The 20,516-nt window shown below is 41.1% G+C and overlaps 2 protein-coding genes across 2 annotated transcripts; both read right to left on the reverse strand.

The window, feature by feature from the left end:
• Positions 1–58: 58 nt before the first annotated feature.
• Positions 59–15,012, reverse strand: ccdc40 (coiled-coil domain containing 40). The gene is made up of 19 exons (XM_042342521.1): positions 14,833–15,012; positions 14,173–14,268; positions 12,920–13,061; positions 12,011–12,192; positions 11,178–11,261; positions 10,401–10,620; positions 9,725–9,882; positions 9,468–9,590; positions 8,957–9,078; positions 8,512–8,755; positions 7,685–7,867; positions 6,416–6,661; positions 5,003–5,216; positions 4,127–4,296; positions 3,657–3,748; positions 2,798–2,918; positions 2,287–2,475; positions 1,773–1,931; positions 59–558 (listed from the first exon to the last, which is right to left on the reverse strand). Exons 3-19 carry the CDS (start codon positions 13,059–13,061, stop codon positions 307–309), a joined length of 2,901 nt encoding a protein of 966 aa, XP_042198455.1. The 5' UTR covers positions 14,173–14,268; positions 14,833–15,012; the 3' UTR covers positions 59–306.
• LOC121850508 (cytadherence high molecular weight protein 1-like) lies at positions 13,651–18,448 on the reverse strand. Its single transcript, XM_042342564.1, has 6 exons — positions 18,342–18,448; positions 17,300–17,345; positions 16,203–16,298; positions 14,833–15,273; positions 14,173–14,268; positions 13,651–13,665 (listed from the first exon to the last, which is right to left on the reverse strand). The coding sequence occupies exons 1-6, from the start codon at positions 18,356–18,358 to the stop codon at positions 13,651–13,653; spliced, it is 711 nt and encodes a 236-aa protein (XP_042198498.1). The 5' UTR covers positions 18,359–18,448.
• Between the last annotated feature and the right edge of the window lie 2,068 nt (positions 18,449–20,516).

Here is a 20,516-nt window from a genome sequence, read left to right on the forward strand (position 1 = left end):
AATGCAGACTTGTTTTGGAGCAGTCTTTGTGTTCACGTGAAATGACCTGATCACAGAATTAAATCAACAAATCTATTTTTATTAGTGTAGATCATTTCAAACCAATCAGCATACATTAGTAAGATCAAAAGAAAAGCCTTTTAAAATAATTTCTCTGGAGACGTTTCGTAGTCAAGTCTCTGTCGTCTTAGAATATTATGGGATGTGATGTCCAATCAGATTAACTGAGATTCAACTGCTCTCTCTCCCTTGTGGGTACTTTTTTTTCTGATGACACTAGTTCTCACTGACCATTCTTCTACATGTTTATAGTTTTTCTTTTGCTGCTGCTTTCCACGAGGCTATTGCCAGCGTGACTTTGCGAAGGGCTGGTTGGTAATGAGGACGTTGTTGGAGGAGGAAGTCAATGGTGCTACTGAATGCGTGCATTTGATTCTCTTGCTTCTGCATTTCATTCTTCAGCGACTCCTCAGTCTTCCACTGTGGTTTGTACTTCCCTTCTTTCACTGCCTGAAGGTGTTTGGCTCGGGTCTGCAATGTCACAATCTGGCAGAAATTCTGAACAGCAGACATGAGAAAAAGAATCATCACTTGAAAATATTGTGCATTTGCATTTAACTTCTTTTCTTTATGAGTAACCATTTGCTGTATGTTCTCTAGCCTGCTGGGGGCATACAGTGGCTCAAGGTCGTAAGATGCTGAGTGCTGCTTACGATTCTTCGCACAAGAGAAATCCTAATCTCAGGAGCATTAGGGGGAAGATAATGATCATTGGTAGAGCTGCTTAAATGAGCTACTGGCCTCATGGAACTGCACTCAAGGAAAAGCATAAAAGGAGAGGAAAAAATTGAAGAGGGGGAAAAAAAGCTTTAAAGATCGAGGGGTGTTCGTTACATAGCAATAATGATTATTTAACAATACTGATCCATTTGGATTAAGGCTTAAGGAACAGTTTTGCGAATGAACCAGGAAGAACAAACAGAACTGGAGACTTCACTCATTGACCTCAATGCTTCATTGATTTAATTGCAGAACAACCCTTTGCTCTGCAACAGCAATATTGTTGTGAAATCAGTAGATTGGTTGAGTGACACCAACTGAAAATACTTTCAACATTTAATGAAAATAAGCTGAAATGCCCGAATCTATGAAGGCTACAATAAACTCAAGGATATGGTTTTACGTAGGTCTTATAAACAGAGCAAATGACTTGCAAGTGGACTCAGACTGTAATTCACTTCATTGTGCAGCTCTACGAGAGATGAGGCCTAACACAGCTCTTAATCAGTATTCTTCATAATAATAATCCTTGCATTTGATATACTACTTTATCACGTCCTCGAGACGTCTCAAAGCGCTTCATAGAATATACAGTAAAGTGAACGAACTGTGTATTTTGTGGGCTAAATGCAGCAGCCAAATGCGCACAGCAGCGTCCTACAAAGAGTGCATCTTCTAAATTCTACTGTATACAAAACATCCGCACCAATATTGAGATGTCCCAGTTCTGCGCTCTGTTTCTCAAGCATGTCATCATGCAGCCAACTTGACCCCAGAATACACCTCAGTCTCACATAACAAAACTCAAAACGTGCAGCTGTTATTTTGTCATGAATCGATGATGAACTTAGTGTTAATTTATCATTTCTTTTATTGTGTGTAAATCATATAACATTGGTTTAAAATAATTTTGAAATAAATTCTTCAAATGCCTATCCCCACGTCTAGTCTTCCAATCTGAGTATCACCTTTACCGTTTAAACCATTCTTACCGTACGTTTCTTTTCTTCTAGATTGTCTATATCTGCATTAATGATATGAGTCACTGTCTGATTTTCTTGAATCTGGCATTGCTTTTCCCTCATTTCTCCACAGATCAATCTTTGTCTTTCCCTCAGCTCCTCAATAGTTTTGTCACTTTCTTCTATGTTCTAAGAAAAAAAAGTGTAATTCGACAGATAAATATGAAATCATTCCTTTATGTTTTAACCTTAATTGAACTGAGATAATCTGCAGACACTCACTCACAGTGTTTCTTTACTTTCTCAGATCACAGACCTTTTTATAGACAGTACATAAAGTAGATAATTTATACACATGGGCACTGTTCAGTATCTATTAGATGCCATTTTTCTCTAAACTCATTTGTCTGACTGACTGTTAAGTAGAGATGTTTATAAATTGGAGCATTCAAACTTCTTGACCAAATCCAACTAAATACAAGCGATTTTCTCTAGGCAGAGAAAATAGTGATTCTCAGGAATGTTAATCTTCCCTGCTTCCCACCTTTTGTGCAGCCGCAATCTTCTTGCACGCTTCCTGAATTTTGTTGTGATAATCATTCCTCGTTATTTTTGTCTTATCCATTTTGGCCTGTGCTTCTCCCCGGGTTAGAATGGTGTCTCTGCGAGTGACAATAGCTTCCATCTCACGAATCATTCGTTCCTGCTGTTTCATCAGTTGAGTATGACGCACCTAAGGATCAATAATAATAATTCTTGCATTTGATATAGCGCCTTTTTACATTGTCAAAAAGGCCTCAAAGCGCTTCACAAATTGGAGGCTTTGATTAGCTAGTGAGAGTATTTGAAATATGTTTGAGTATTATCTGTAACAGAGGATGTACAAAACGGGACCTCAAGTCTCAATTAACTGGCTTGAATTTAGTAAACACACCTCAAAATTTTAAAACATAGTACTGTCGTATTTTTTTGGGGTCATCCAGATGTCTGACACACATGGAAACACGTCAAATTGCTTATGAATATCCAAACCAGAGTTTTGCAGGTAAACACACCTGCATCCTGTGTATCTCTGCTCTCATCGATCGGACTTCACTCTGCCCAATATTTGAGTCAACAGCCGACCGTGCCTCTTTACCTAGCTGTATCTTCCTCTCCCACAGCATAATTTGACGCCTGTGAATAGACAATGCAAGTACAACAAGAGGTATTGAAAACAATCAGCTATTTCATGTCACACGTCATTATGTTGAATTCACTAATACAGGTTTAGTTTTCTCCGAATAAGGCTCACCGTCACCCTTTAGAATTGTGCTGGAGGTTTATTGTTTGAATCCAAAGAAAGTGGAGCTCTGCTCCTTGTGCAACTAATAAACTATTCTTTGGAGTCCAAAACATAACTTTAAAGCGTGTGCAGTTAAGTGTATGCATATGTATGCATTCCAGCTGGTTTTCCATAAAACATTTTCATATTTTAGCCTTCGAAGACCATTTTGTCTGTATCAACTCATGATTTGAATTTTTTTTTCAGGAGATTTCTCGCAAACATTTGAAAGAGAAACAGGCAACAAAGGTCTTTTTTGAAAACACTAATTTATATTGGAAAATCATAAAATACAAGTAAAGATTTCCATTCAAAATACTTCTGTGTCTTATTTGCAGGAAACAGGGAAGTGAAAAGATGACAGGTTTTTCAAAAGCGTTGGGGAGGGGAGGGGGCGGAGAGGCAAAAAAATGTGCATGTGGTTGGACAAGGCATTAGAAATAAATATTTCAAAGTGAGTTAATCAACCCTAATCTATGAGCTATACACTCTGCGAATATCTAGTAAAATATTAAATTATGTGATTTCCCTTACGGCTCTTTGTTCAGAGCAGATGCAGGGTCTGAGCTATATACACCATGTATACCCACTCTGCTTCCACAAGGCTGTTAAGAAGGCGTTCCTTATCCTCCTTCAAGTGATCCAACTTCTGCTGCGTCACAATGGACTCCCGCTCAGCATCCTAAAAAGTAACGGGTGATACATACAGGCAGGTAAAACATATTATAGTTTATGTAATGGTGCACCTAACACGTGTTTGTTTGTCTTGTGGTGACTGCTCAATTGATATGGCAATTTTGAAGTCTGAAAATTTACCCTTTCACCATCATTTCTAACTCTACTGTATTAAGGGTGTGCTGAGCTACTATGCCCGGTAAATCAGGCGCATTTGATTTTGTTTTGGTTTAAGATCACAGAAATATGTGGAGAATAGTGCAATTAGAGATTTTGCATATATGCTCTTCACACTAATAATATTTTGCAGATTTTGTGATGGAAAGGAATCACATTTTGACAGCAGTTTGCTTTTATTCCACAACAGATTTTGATTCTCACTAACCTTCAACTTGTTTAAAAAATCATTCTCCATGAGAATATTCGTGTGCTGAAGTGACTCCTTCATAGAACTGTTCTTGGTCAACAGCATGTTGAGCTTCTGCATGTCGTTGGACAAGTTTCGCATGTGGTGTTCAATGTCTTTCTTTTCATTCTCTTCCTGCTGTATCTCATCTGGAGAAGGCAAGCATGAAGCCCAGGGGTCAGTGGTTGAAGGTCACAATCAAGGTAGTGAAAGGGTTGGTTGTAGAAAACAATCATCAAACCAAGAAGATTGGCATGGTGGTGAGGGAAGAAAAAAGTTGGAAGACACAAATATCTGCGTATCCAAAAATCGGTGTAAAAAGTCAATCAATAAAGCTTCATTCTAACCTTTAATAATCTCCACAAAGTTTCCTTTATTTACGTCAATGTAAAATCCAAAGGTAAAACTTTTGAAATTCCACTTGTTATTATATGTAGTAACTTCTTACTAAAACAAATGCTATTTAAGAAACAAAATCTCTTAAATTGTACTTGCTAAACCTCTATTCAGGTCACTTCAGATCATGTACAATTCCATACTAGTCAAGAGTGCAATCACCTGCTCCCCAGTCTGTCAATGCTCGTCCCCAGCTAGCCATAAGGATATATCTAAAAGCAGCTTGGTTTGGCTCATTCACCGGTTAATTATCCTCTCCTCCCTGTGGAAGTTCTGGTGCATGTATTGAACCCACAACCTTCTGACACAAGAGACAGGATTACTACCAACTGAGCTGAACTGACACTTAGCATTTTTAAATTATAAATTAAGCGTTTCTAAATAGGGTAAATAGAAAGATAATTTGGGGGAACGTGCCATTAAATGAAGATTGATGCCTGTGTATTCTGACAGACTTACTTTCTGTGCGGATTTTTTTCTGCTGCAGGATAGTGGACTGTTTCTTCAGCAATTCAACAGCAACCGTCTGCTCCTCCCTCTCCCGAGCCAGTTTGATCAGCTCGTTCTGCTGCCGGAGCCAATACTGCTGCAGCAATATAATTTCTTCATTGTGTTCATCAATCTGCTTTGACAAGGTTCTGATCTCAAGCTCCAAGGGGCTAATTTCTTCTCCCTGTGGACAAAGAGCAACATTCTGTGAGTTCAATGTTCACTCCTCCCTAGTCTACTAATTTAAAATGATTCTGTCTCCGAATCATATTGGATGAAAATAAGCTGAATTTACATACAATACTGTGGTTTGTTAGTGTCCACAAACGATAAACGTGTTGTAACAAGCACAATTAAAAAGATCCTCTGAGTGGTGATCAACAGTCCAAGTGAATAACTTTGATATTTAAAGCAATTTAGGATGTTTAATTATGTTATCCAGTAAGGGTGTCATATGGGGAAAAAAATACATTTAACTCCAATGTGATAGAACAGTAGGAAGTACATTTCTAAAATACAGTTGGTAATGTCCTTAATTCAATAGCAATTTTGACACCTTTCCTGAAAAAATACTGTGACATTATTCACCTTTCATCCAGATTTTTAATGACCTGTGAAACATGACAAGGGAACAAGTGAAAAACTTTCAGTTTTGACATTTGTACTTGTGCGATGGCAGATTTGAGGTTAAGAGTTCAGCAACTAAACATGTTGTCAAAACTAATGTTTCAGGTCCGTCTGTTGCAAATTCAGGTGAGAAATTCGTCCACGCATGTTTCAAAATCTCCAAATTGAATGCAACTAGGTCTGTGTTTTCTGATCTTATATGTTATCTTCTGAATAGGATTGTCCTGTACCGTTTTTGATACTTATAGGAACATAAGTAGGCCATTCAGCCCCTCGAGCCTGTTCCGCCTTTCCACAAGATCATAGCTGATTTGTAACTCAACTCCAATTACCCGCCCTTGCCCCATAATCCCTTGATACCCTTACCTAACAAATATCTATCCATCCAACATGTTTAATGTACAAACATGCTTGCATACATTATGACAAGATAAATTAATCTGAAACATTTTGGAGAAAAAAACGGTACATCTGCTTTATGGAAAGACTTATTTTTTTAAAAAAGTACTTTCTTTGTCTCTTTAAAATCACAGAAGTTAACAAATGATACCACTGTTGAATTAGAAATACAACAAATTACACTTGTATAGCGCCCTTCAAGTCGGAAAGACGTCCCAGGGCGCTGGACAGTCAGGGTTTTTTGGACCCAAGCTGAGAGTTGGGGTCAGGAGGGGTAGAGGGCAGGAGGGGTGGGGATGGGAGAATGGCCAAGGGCACGCTCGAAGAGGAAGGTCTTTAGATGGTCGAGAGACTTACTCCTCTTTCTGCCAATAACTGGGCAATCTTCTTATTGAAGATGTTGAGGACCGACTGCTTGTTTTGAACAATCAGGATTCGTTTGGTAATCTCTTTCTCACTGCATTGAATCACATGGTTTCTCTCAGCCAACTCCTTATCTTGTTTGTCCAGAGTCACCTGCAGCATACTCAGTCGCGATTTGACGTAGTTAATTTCCAGAGTTGTTTGAGCATAATCATTTTCCATTTTTGCATAATCAACTACCTGCAGATAAGACGAAAGAAATTTGGTAGAGGTCCTACTGATTGATACAAATAACTATGAGAAACCTGCTAATATGTTGCAGTATTAACAGCTCTTATTAAAAAATTATGTTTCAACTTTTTAGTCTTGTTTGAGTCAATGGGAAGATGATAGCATTGAGATGTTTTGCCTCATTATGTTTTTCATACATTCCACTCTTATCAAATTCATTTGCACATTTACAATCATAATTAAAAAAGTAACAAGACACAATTCTAAGTATAAGCAAAAATACATGTATTACAGTGAGTTAGGTCCCCCGACCCACCCGCCTTCAGAGAGCCTTCAGTCACTCTGCCCCCAACCTCTGGTATTCCATCCCCAATCACTCTGCTTAGCCCCCTCCTTAGCCTCTTCAAGTCCCGCCTCAAGACCCTCCTCTTCAACCATGCCAACGGCCACCTCCCTTCCCTCCCCTCTCCCCCCGACCCCAGCTCGGGTCTGAAATGCTGTACACTGTCCAGCGCCTTGGGGTGTCCTCCCGACGTGAAAGGTGCTATACAAATGTAATCTTGTTGTTCGGTGTATTAATCCAGGGAACAAAATATGATTGATAACAACACATAAAACATCATTTAAGAAGGTGGTGGGGTTCTAGAAACAGTGAATGAGTAGGCCATTCAGCCCCTCAAGCTTGTTCCACCATTCTATAAGATCATAGCTGATCTGTATCTCAAGTCCAATTACCCGCCCTTGCCCCGTATCCCTTAATATCTTGGCCTAACAAATATCTATCCACCTGAGTCTTAAAGATGCGAATGAATACAGCATCCACAGCCTTTTGGGGGTGGGGGGAAAGAGTATCCTATCACACCAGATTATGTTCCTCCCACCTTCATATTGGAATACCAATACTGTATTCAGAGCAGTGTTAGCAATACAATACAAAATTACATTTGTATAGCGCCTTTCAGGTTGGAAGGACGTCCCAAGGCACTGCGTAACTGTTTAGCAAGGGTAACTGTTGTGCACATCTTTCCATACCAGCTGTCGTTTCTGAATTCGGACGGCATCAAACAGGCGTTTGAAGTGATTTGTTGCCTGGCTCAAGATCATCTGATTTTGTAATTTTTCCATAATGTTGTCCTCCAGTTCATTATTTGATCGGTGTTGCCTCTCTATCTGTACGCGCAACATATTGAGTTCACCTTGTTCCAAGGACCGTTCCTGAATACAAAGTATAAGAAGACTTCAATTCAACATAGAACATGCAGAGCAATTATTTTGAACAACAACAAATAAAAAAACAATTTGGAACCTATCTATAGAAAGTAATGTTTCCATTTAACTCTTTCCCCAATAATAATAATAAAAAACTAATAATCCTTACATTTGATAGAGTGCCTTTCTAGAAGACAAGATAAGGCACGATTTCAAATGCAAGAATTATTATTATCATTGGTTTAACTATATAATAGAGTAATATAACCTAATTTACCAAATTGCTGCCATATAATACTCAGATCTTTGAATCCCTAACCAATTAATTTAGAAACTGAGGGTGGAGAATCCAGCTAGGACTTGTCTAAATTTGTCTAAATCCAAAATATTTGAAGGGATAGCTGGAGTTTGGTTTCCATTTAGTCCAGATTAGCTGTTAATAATAATCATAGTTTTTGTTTTGGTCAGTCAGCTGTGTATCTATGACATATACAGAAACCTGTTTCAGAATACCCAAACCAAACATACGGATGCCAACCACAAATGGAAATTTCCCTATGTCGGGAATGAAATGTGCACTCTCTCCTTGGAAGGACGCACTCTGTTTATCCATTTTCAGAGATACCTATTCATCGTGGCAATAATCTTACCATTGTAGCTTTATTAATCAAGCGTTCGGTCTCCTGTAGTGTTCGAGTGTAAGTAGTATATTCATTCTTTATCCCCTCCTGCTTGGCCATATTCTGGGCCATCAGTTTCTTGGTCATGTTTATATCATTAACTAGTCTGTTCAGAACAACTGTTAAAAGTTCGTTCTTCTCCTCCTCCTTGGTGATGAAATTCTTATATGCCTCAATTTCAGTCCTTAGTGTTTCTGATTGATGTTTTGACTCACTATAGCACAAAGTGGAGTAAGCATAAAGTCAGCAAATAAGGTAGTTAGAGTACAGTACACCAGAAGAATGAGAAGTTGCCATATCAGAACGAGAATAGGTTACAAAGGGAGCCTGATAGTCCATTTTCCTGGATCCTAACACTTTATATTTTTATACTTTCTCTGAAGCAAAATTTTCTTTTGATTAGATTATGATCTACCTGGCAGCATCCTGCATTGCAGAATAGGTCTCATCTCGCTGTTGCATCCCCATCAGGCTGCTCCTCCAATGATGCAGTAGTTGTTTCTTTTCCAGATCGATTGCTTCTATCTCCATGACGGCCTAAGAAATAATTGAGAGGATTAATAACATCAAAGAAAACTGCAATTAAATAAAAATAAAACAAACTGATGAGTGAGTTTGAAAGTGCTTTGTAGAAATCACCTTGGTCACTAAATATTTAGCCTAACTTGATAAATTTGCACAGATCATATTTAATACACGTGCACAGAATGAAAAAAAATCAAGTCTAATTAAAAGCAATGAGGGACAGGATTCCTTACCATGTAAAGCTGGATTACTACTCTAAATCCCGACAGTTTCTAAATTTCTAAATTCCCTCAATCCCACAGTATCTGATTGTTGATTTCTATTTTAATATACAGCTGTGATTTGCAGACGTGATAAAATATTAGTGTGTAGCCTGCTCGCCCTGTAGTCCAGCAGCTCACCTCTCCCACAGTGCCTCGTGCTGCTTTCGTTTCTTCTCTCTGTGCCGTGCACTGGGCTTCGTACAATGCAATCTGCTCCCGAAGTCTGTCCATTTGCGACACCAAACGGTCTACAAACATATCCTGCAGTACAATAGAAGATAGTGGTTTAGCGGTATAATAAAATAGAGTTCAACAACAAAGACCTCATGCATTTGAAACAAACATAAGTCACAGACTATATTAAAGAATTAAGGTACATTCTTGATGTGCCCTACCTGTTTCTGTTTGAGTTTCGCTGCCTGTGCTTTTTCAGAATCTAACTTTTCTGCTGCACGCTTCATCACCATAATGTCAGATTGTACATCCTGCTTTAAGCTTTCCATATAGTACAATCGCATGGCAAGATTTTCAACGTCTGTTTGTAGCTGTGACACTGAGAGGGAATCACATGGTTAACAGCGAGTAATATCGCAATTAACAAATTTATCCCTAAATTCGGATGACGAGCACTAGCTTTGCTTCTGTTCTATCCTTGCTGTCGTCACTATTTCTATGTTCAAGCATTCATCTTCACCCCAGTCTAGTGCGACACACAGGTAAAAATATAGTGAAAAGGTTAACACTGTAAGCGAATACATCAGTTTGGAATGGCACAGCAGCATTTCAAAGCTGCTCCTTGGAAAAAGCTATTCACAATTCTTCACAAATACGTAATAAAAAATTATAATGCTATTATGCTATCCATAACTGCTATTATGAACAAATAGTCTATGTCATTTATGTTGCATTTGATAACACTCTCAGACAGTTGAAGTTTGAGTTCTAATTTGCAGTTCCATATAATCCAACACATTAATACTGTAACCTCAGTTGGACACTTCGTCCACTAATACGTTGTCCACTTCAACAGGATGATTTGAAAAGCTTAAGGAAACCTTCATTCAGTCTCACCTTTCAGACGCTCAGAATTCATTTTGGCCTGTCGCTGCTGATACAGTTTTCTCACATTTCCCAAATATTCCTCTGTCTGACGACGTTTTGTGGAAATTTGTGAAAAACGGTTGTGATTTTTTTCAAGTTCCATTTGCCTTTGGGCAAGATTTTGCTGCACCCCATAGAGGATCACTCCAGTGTCCTCACGCTCAGTGGTTTGCTTTTTCATATCCCAGTCCTGCAAACAGAGGCAGAACAGTAGAGCCATGAACCATCCGCCTCAAATGGTTGAATATAATTAAGCAAAGAAGGAATAAGTCATACTAGAATGAGTGATATGACAACATCTCGCACTAGTCATGCAGGTATGTAATCAATGTGGTGTCATATTATTATTGTAATTATACCATGCTATTCTAAAAGACAAAAAATCCTGACAAGGGTGCACAGTGAAAAAAACTGCATCATTTCCTCCAGTGAAATGGCCCCAGTCTTAAATACAGTATGATAAAAACACTTAAATAATATTGAATTCATGATTTGTTGCTTCATCATTGGCATGCTAATGGTATTTCCTCTCTTTCTCTCTCTCTAAGAGAGTGCTGAGTCTTTACTCTGAAACTTAAAACCATTAAGAACTGTATGCAAAGGAGGCATCACAGTGATTAAAACCAATTTTTTTTTACTGCTGGGTAAGTTTGCAATATAACGATGTGTAAGGTGACTAATTGTGCATTATAAGTTGCTGTTGACGGCCAAGTTTAAAATCATGTGATTACAGTTAGCTCCACTTACCAACTCTCTGACCTCCAAGGTTAATTTGTCCGCTTGCTTTAAAAGGTGCGTCTTCAGAGCTGTCTGGAAGCGCTTCATTAGAGGCTGCATTACAAAATAGAGAAAGATGATGTTTTAATCCATGATTCAATTATGATAATATAATAGTCAAGGAACTTCCTGAAAATTAATTAAAAGTTTATTTCTTGATAAACTTTCCATTAAATCATACTCTTTCTGTGTGAATACCATCATGTAAGTATTGGTACCCACATTGAAAGCTATCAATGGCACAATAAACTCCACTCCACAGAAATTTGGCTGAATATACGAACACCAGAAAGTGATTTCAGAGCATTAATTTAATGTCAGAATGAAAATAAGTAACTTGTAAACTTTTCATACTTCGCTTTGCAGCACTGTTAGAACTACCTTGTTCCTGCCATATAATTTTTCTTACATAGCTATCATTAAAAACTATTATGTGTCTTTCAGTAAAAGTACAAATCTTTAATTGTGCATTTACGATAAACGATTCCTCACATGTAGCAAAAAGTGCATTCCACATTCTACATGTTGAATTAAACATCCCAATTCTTATAATAACCTCAGTAACATATTCCTCATGAGGCAACAAAAACTTTCTGCAACTCACGATGCACTTTGTAATTCTGAATGTTATAATTGCCTTGATCCTGGTTGATTATGGATTGACTTTTAAAGCCATCAGCGAAAAAAATGCATTACTTTTGAAAATAATTGCATTGAAGCTTGGATTTTGATCAAATGACTTATATTACATTTATATTATCAATTATACTGTATTTATATTATAAATTAAAAACATGTCTTACGTGATCCGGATCCAGCACAACCAATTCTGCCTGCTCTTCATCTATATCTTCGAATTCTTCATCTAGTTCCTCAGATTCATCTTCTTCCTTCTCTTCCTCGTTGTCTGAGTCATAATCGACTAGGATGCTGGGAATTGGAGAAATTGAGCATACCGATCCCTCCAAAGGTAGGCAAACTGATTCTATTTCCCAAAAGACAGAAAACAATAGAACATTCAGATTAGCATCATTTAATTAAGTACTTTTTTTTAAATGAAAAAGGCAGTTAAGGGTGATTCTTCCCACTCATCTCTTGTTAACTCTACAAGCAAAGGCCCATCGGGTAGGATGCTCCAATATGGTCAAGCAGTGGGAAGCTTGCCAGACAATCCTTTTAAAGGCAAGCTGTGGAATTTTAGCTAGTTAGATTCCAGCAGTATCCCCGTATCTGGGGATCTCACCAATCCGTGCCTAATCCATTGAAGAATTAGGTAGGCAACAACAACAAGATTACATTTGTATAGCGCCTTTCAAGTCGGGAGGACATCCCAAGGCGCAGGACAGTGTGCAGCATTTCAGACCCGAGCTGGGTTAGGGAGGGAGAAGGGAGGCGAGGGGAAGGGGGGTGACCGATGGCATGGTCGAAGAGGGTTTTGAGGCGGGACTTGAAGGAGGCTAAGGAGGGGGCAAGGCAGAGTGATTGGGGGATGGAATTCCAGAGGTTGGGGGCAGAGTGGCTGAAGGCTCTCCCGCCTATGGGAGAGAGTGCGCACCATTCCAGGCACAGGAAAAATTCCATGTGTAGGTGGTGTAGTGCATGGTGATGAATTTTCACATATGTGAGACACCCGGCTGAAAATAAACAAAGATCCAGTTCCCAAAACTAGTCTGGGAGTCAAATGTGATAAGTGTTAATTTTGAGGAATGTACCTGGGTCTTTGTCCTCTTCTGAGAAAACTGATGTTTGTGTAATACCTTCAACTCTGCTTGTTGGACTTTCGAACCTGCTACTTTTCCTTTCAGTCCGTTCACTATCAACAAACAGCTCCTCTGCTGCAGCCGTCGGTGCCATCTACAACAAGCAGTTAAGTTACCACACTTTATAGTATATTCTGTGAAGTGCCTTGAGACGCCTCGAAGACATGATAAGGCGCTATATCAAATGCAAGAATTATTATTATTAACGTTATAGCATTATAAAGTCAGCTTCATCCCAAGAATTATATCATTAGTATTTATTTATGCAGGTAGTTTATTCTGTATCTATTCAAGACTTTGGCAATTGTGGCATTTCTATGAAAAATAGTTTCCACCCCCCCAACTGCTATTTATTTCATTCCTACCCTTCTGACTGCACATACTATATGCTGTTAAACTGCTGACAGGAACCTGCTTCAATGGGATTCCATAGCAACCACTTGGGAAATACTTGATCAGCAGTCAAGACTGGCTTCTTTTATTTCTGCTCTTACATTTTCCCTGTAGGAATGCATCTAACTTCCATTCAATGTCTTCCCATGTTGGCAGGAGAACATGTGAGAAGCCACACAGCGGGGAATTGCAGAGACAACCCTGCCATTCTATGTTTTGATTTGCCAGCCGTAAATGACAATGTGCCTCAAATCAATGTATAGCTATTGTGAATCCCTTCAGACTATTGGTCATATTGTGACAGCCTGGAATATTACGTTTAAAATTGAGGCCATTATCTGAAAAATAGTTTTGTACAGTAGGTTTTATAAAGTTCGCCTTTATGCTGAAGTTGAGGCAGTTCAGTTATATAAGTGCCATCAGCTCTGATTCTTCAACCAACTGGCTTTTCATTGTGCCAGTAAGTGTTAACAAGTTACTTGGCTACAGCGCGTCACAGCAAGCCTGACCTTGCCCTCATCCAATGTTTGTATATGCGCATCTTCCTGCATGGGATCACTGGACAGTGATCAGGATCCACGTCTATTGAAGGAGAGCTGAAACCAATTGTAGCACTGTAATGGTGATACCAGCTAGCGCTGCTGTGATCAGCTACGAAACGCAGATGAGAGGTTAAACCTGAGACCTTTATCTGTTTGGCTTAGAATCACACTGAGCAGTCTACCTACTGAACATTCACTTTTTTAAAAAAAATATTGAATATGACTAGAGAACAATCTACAAAACATTAAAATGTTGGGGGGCAAAAATACCTCTGGAGTTTGTACAACTGTTTCTGGCTCTGGCAATACGGGGGATTCAGGAGTAGGCTGAACGACTTGTTCTCTGTCCGCTTCCGTAATTTCCTCCTGCATTGATTGAACATTTAACATATTATAAAATATTTACGGAACAATTTAAACGTTTCCTTTTTTTAAAAAAGACATCTCCAAGACGCAATAAAACGTTATATTGTTATTATTATTATTAATATTATTGTTGTCCATTCTCCCTCTTGGGAAGTGCCACTCTTTTGCTCAGTGGATCCAACCATTGGATGGTGACAACTGAGAATAACAGGATGGCCAATTGCAGAATGAACAAATGTGTTACCACCGGGTGACACAATGCTTAGGTACAATAACACTGTGTGATTGTCCTCGATCTCCTGTGCATTTATATACACAACTTCTTTGAGATTATAAAAAGAGTTTGGGACTAAAATGAAAATAAAGTTCAAATGTTGTTGAATTATTTGATTAAAGTTCCTTTCAATAGAAAGCAAAGACACTTATAAGCATAGACTAGGCCATTATGTTCCAATTGAACCGAATGACAGTTCATTATTTTATTGAAAGCAGCTTTTAGCAGGTCCCCAAAACAAAAATGACCAGAAATTAATCTGCACAATATAAACACTGAAGGTAATTCACCTTTTTGAGAACTTGCTCTGGAATGAGTGGGACTGGCTCTGGAACGCCAGCAGCCTGCTCTGGAACGCCAGCAGCCTGCTCTGGAACGATGACAGCCTGCTCTGGAATGACGACAGCCTGCTCTGGAATGACGGCAGCCTGCTCTGGAATGACGGCAGCCTGCTCTGGAATGACGGCAGCCTGCTCTGGAACGACGGCAGCCTGCTCTGGAACGACGGCAGCCTGCTCTGGAACGACGGCAGCCTGCTCTGGAACGACGGCAGCCTGCTCTGGAACGACGGCAGCCTGCTCTGGAACGACGGCAGCCTGCTCTGGAAGGACGGCAGCCTGCTCTGGAACGACGGCAGCCTGCTCTGGAACGACAGCAGCCTGCTCTGGAACGACGGCAGCCTGCTCTGGTGGCTTACGGGATGCTGAAACAATCCTCCCCATGTCTTCATCCTGCATTGTACAAAAATACAACCAATGATCAAAAACCTAGTTGGGTGCTGTGACAGTGAAAATTTGATTTGGAGGGAGGGGCAGGAGGTTTATGTCCAGCACAAAGAGGAGAACAGGGAGAGACAGGCTCCATGGACTTGAGAGTGAGCAATAAGGAAACCACAGTAAGAAAACAATTGAGAAAGAGTCAAGTAACAAAATTCAGCAGAGGAAGAAAGAAAGTGCAAGAACAGGAGATAGCAAAGAGGAAAAAATAACAAATGACATATCCACATTTTTTCATGAGTGACAGAAATTTGGGGACTTGAAGGTAACTCAAGTCTCTCGCTTGAAGCAGAAATAGGTAGTAAGGGAACACCATGACAGGTATTAGGGTATTGTAACTAGGTGAGTTCTTCAAGAGAGAGGAGGACTAAGTTATGAGGAAGAGAAAAAGAATAAATATTCTAAAAATCAGATAACTAGGACGCAGAACATTTTTTACCTTCTGGCTTTAACTTGAATGTAAAAAGACATAATAAAACAAAATTCCAACCCTAACTAAAAATACTTAAAAATGATAGTGGACTATGAATATTTACCATGTTTGTCAGTGTTATCAGATTCATAAAGATAGCAAAGGTGTTTTTAAATGTTTGGAGACGTTAGAGTCGAATGTGAAATTGATTGCTAAAAACAGTTGTAAAGATTTATAAAGATTTAGTAGAAAAGATTTTTTTTAAGAAATGAATAAAAACTAGACCTTAATGGGAACAATTTTGAAAATAATATTGGGGGGGATTTATTGAATGTTCAAATTTGGGGGAAATTTATTGAATGTAAAAACAGTTTACAAATTGTCACTCAATTCAAAGTACTTTTTTTCAATATTGAGTATTAGAAATGCCAACAAAAATAAATAAATATAGAGGTATATTAAAATAATCCACCATAACATCTTCCTCCAAAAGGTCTTCTGCTGCATCTGCTCCAAGGAGGGTTTGTATTTGTACCTCATCTTCATCCTCATCTTCCTCGTTCCACTCCTGCATCACACGAACAGAATGGCAGTTATCAAATAATAATAATAATCCTTGCATTTGATATAGTAGCTTATCACATATTCAAGACGTCTTATTAAATAAACAAAAAGGTCTGCAGCAAGATCACCATCCCCTTACTTATCCATACTCCCAGGGTTCTCCTGAAAATAAAACAAATATTTATGTAACAGGTCTTCTGATAATCTAAATGTTCATGTTAAATGGGAAGAGTCTCTCTTTTTCTATCTATGTTTCTCTCATTCCCCCCTTCTTGGACTTCTCTCAGTGCTTTGTAGGAACCTAAAAATATATCTTTTTGAGTTCTGATCCTTGCGAAGAAGTGTTTGGTCTCTGCTGCTGCCCCCAAATGCAGCATAAATGAAATTAGGAATTCAATATGTGATGGGTTACGGATGCCATGTCACATTACTCTTTAACTTGATACTCCCTAGGATTATTGAAGTCCTTTTCTGCAACTAATGTGTCACTCAAACTCAGATCTTTCTGAGATAGATCAATACTATACTGATCAAGACTGGCTCCACTATAGGATGATATAAACCATGAACTTCTGGCTCTTGAGGACTCGTGTTGTTAATTGCATGTCCAATTAAACTGAAATAATAATAATCCTTGCATTTGAAATAGCACTTTTCGCGTCTTCTAGACGTCTCAAAGCGCTTCACGGAATACGCTGTAAAGTGAATTGACCGTATATTTGTGGGCAAAATAATAATAATAATAATCCTTGCATTTGATATAACGCTTTTCACGTCGGGAGGACGTCCCAAAGCGCTTCACAGAACACACTGTAAAGTGAATTGACTGTATATTTGTGGGCGAACGCGGCAGCCAATTGCGCACAGCAATGTCCCACAAACAGTCGTGGATTGAAAATGACCAACTTATTATTGTTTTGTTTTGGAGGGATTATTATTTGTCCTCTGCTCAGCACCACTCCCTGATTGTACAGTCTAACTGTGAAATCTCGACGTAATATTTACCTCTTGAGTTTCTGATGCATCTTGATCTTGTTTTGGGGTTCCAACACTAACAGGAAAACAAGACAGTAAGAGGCAATCACAGGCAGTGGATCACCAATTTAATAGTAAATAATAACAATTTGACCAATAGTACATTAGTCATTTTATATGTGCAGTGTCGGGAGGTTCCATCCTTTGAATGAGACATTAAACCGAGGTCCTGTCTGCGTGTTCAGGTGGATGTTAAGGATCGCATGGCACAATTTGATAAGAGAAGGGAGTTTCTCCCAGTGTCCGAGACCATAAATCTTCCAAATAAAAAACGGTCATTCACTCCATGGCTGTTCGTGGGGGCATTGGTGATCCCAACCCCCAGCTTGGAGGTGGGGGTGGGGGCAAGAAACCCTCGATTGTCCACCGCCTTGAGAACGTCCGGTCCGGCGCGAAGCGGCTTTACATAAACGCGACGGCGGCTTGCGTTTAGGCAACGCGCCCTCACACAGCGGGCGGCGTCTCGGGGCGCAGTTTCACGGCCGTGGTCGTTGTGCACAGACTGGTCTGACGGGTTTTGCCCACAAAATACGCAGTCAATCGCACTTCTCGCTGTATCCTGAAACGTCTCTCTATCTATCTATCTATCTATCTATCTATCTATCTATCTATCTATCTATCTATCTATCTATCTATCTACCTACCTACCTACCTATCTCTCTCTCTCTCCTCCTCTATCTATCTCTCTCTCTCTCTCCATCAATCATCTCTCTCTCTTATCTCTACTCGATTCCCCCCTTTCGCCCACAAATATACAGTCAATTCACTTTACAGTGTGTTCTGTGAAGCGCTTTGGGACGTCCTCCCGACGTGAAAAGCGCTATATCAAATGTAAAGGATTATTATTATTATTATTATTATTATTCTCTCAATCCCTCTCTCTCTCTCTCTCTTTCTTTCTCTTTTTCTATCTCTGTCTCTCTCTCTATCCATCTCTCAGATGTCGAACAAACACGCGACGCGGACCACGGCGCCGCGCAGGACGACGGTGGGCAGTTACAAGTTAAGTTACCTGTCCGGGTCGTCCATGTTCTGGGAGGGAGTGGGAGTGGGGAGGAGGAGGAGGTGATGGGGATGAGGAGGGCAGACGGTTGGTCGGTCGCTAAGCGACGCCAAACAAACCCAACTTCCGGTTGGGTCGCGTGAACCGCGAGCGGCTCCGGGCATCGGATTGTACCATCGCCGCACACTTCCGCGCTCGCGGGGGGGGTGTGAGGGGAGGGGTGAGGGGTTGGGGTGTGTGTGTGTGGGCGGGGGGGGTGGATGGGGTGAGAGGGGGGGGGGTGTTTGTGTGTGGGGGGGGTGGGGTGAGGGGGGGAAACGCGGGGCGGTTCCGAAGTCTCGGCTGAGCCAGGCCGGGGTAACCCCCCCCCCCACCCACCCACCCTCAGGCCTCCCATCGCGCTCGAGAGCAACGAGGCCTCATCCCGACCCCACGGGCGTTGGGGTGGTGGGGAGCGTCCAGGCCCGGTCCCGGTGAACAGCCCAACCGAGCAGAGGGGCTCCCGTCACGGGCTCTGTGAACGCGACCCTCCCTCTCCCCCTCTCCCTCCCCTCCGGCCCGGGCGAGACGGCCTTTCATCCCCTTTCTTTTCTTTCTCTCCCCCTCACACTCTCCTCTCTCCCCCCCTTTCCCCTCCCCCCCCAGACCTCGGGCTTTCCAGCCATTCGGGTTGGGACAAGTGGGTCGGGGCCTGCCCGGTTTCCATGGAAACCGCTCATCCCTCGGTTCCGCCGGCGGCCGGTGGGCGCTCACTTCACGACACAAGACACACATCCCTCTCTCTCTCCCCCCCATCTCTCTCTCTCCCCTCCATCTCTCTCTCTCCCCATCTCTCTCTCCCCCCCCATCTCTCTCTCTCCCCCCCATCTCTCTCTCTCCCCCCCATCTCTCTCTCCCCCCCATCTCTCTCTCTCCCCCCCATCTCTCTCTCCCCCCCATCGCTCTCTCTCTCTCTCCCCCCATCGCTCTCTCTCCCCCCCATCGCTCTCTCTCCCCCCCATCGCTCTCTCTCTCTCCCCCCCATCGCTCTCTCTCTCTCTCCCCCCCCCCCTCTCTCTCTCTCTCTCTCCAATCCCCATCGCGACATGACCCGGAACTTGTTCCTGTTCAACGTGTCCCACAAAACCAGGTGGGGAGGGTTGGTGGTGGTGGTGGTGGGGAGGGGGTGTTGTGTGGGAAAAAAAAACAGCAGCCAGTGTGGAGCCGGGCCCCTTTAAATCCAGTCATCACTCCCCAAGTCTCTGTGTGGGTGGGTGGGTGGGTGGGGTGTTTGCGGGTGGGGGGGAAACCCCCCCCTCTCCCTCCCTCTTTCAAACCCACTATCCAGGAACCACACTGAATTATAAAGAGGGTAAGGACTCTCTCGCTCGCTCTCTCTCTCTCTCTCGTTTCACACCCTTGTCCTCTTCTTTTAAGGTTAAACGGCGCTACGGACGTGTCACAGGGGAGAAAAAGTGGTGGTGGGGGGTGGGGAGATATGTAACATCAATGGCTCAGGTCAAAGAGACCCATCTAAAGGGGGCATCCCGTGGGTGGGGTGGGGAGGGAAGGGAAGGTGATGAGCAATTATTGTTAAATAATAATAATCCTTGCATTTGATAGAGCGCTTTTCGCGTCGGGAGGACGTCCCAAAGCGCCTCACAGAACACACTGTAAAGTGCGTTGACTGTATATTTGTGGGCGAACGCGGCAGCCAATTGCGCACAGCGACGTCCCACAACCAGTCGACATTTCAAACAGTTACTCTATCTGATATGTTCACAGACCTGATGAGAGTGGGGTTTTTTTTAGAGAAAATCAGCGAGTGTGTTTTTCTTCCTGCGGTTGAATAAGTGTGATGTGTACAGCTTTGCATGCTTTGAACTCTTCAAAGACATAGAATGATCCTGCAAAGTCGAAAGTATTGAAAGTGAACAGCGACGGATATTTCCCCGACCCCAGTGTGTTTTAAAAAAAATAAGTATTGTTTTAAAATTTTCCAATTCCTGTATTGACACAAAACATCTGCGTGGATCAGCATGGCCAGGGAGTTGTACTGTATTTTAAACTTACATTTAATCAAGGCTGGGGGGGTATATTTATTACAGAATGTGAAAGGTAATGCCTTGGGTGAAATGGTGTACAGTGCACCAAAATGAAATCCTGTATTTAGTATGTTATTGCGGTTATAATTGTCAGCTGGCT

This window comes from Callorhinchus milii, unplaced genomic scaffold, assembly GCF_018977255.1.
Source record: "Callorhinchus milii isolate IMCB2004 unplaced genomic scaffold, IMCB_Cmil_1.0 Scaffold20, whole genome shotgun sequence".
In the NCBI taxonomy this organism is placed as follows: Eukaryota; Metazoa; Chordata; class Chondrichthyes; order Chimaeriformes; family Callorhinchidae; genus Callorhinchus; species Callorhinchus milii.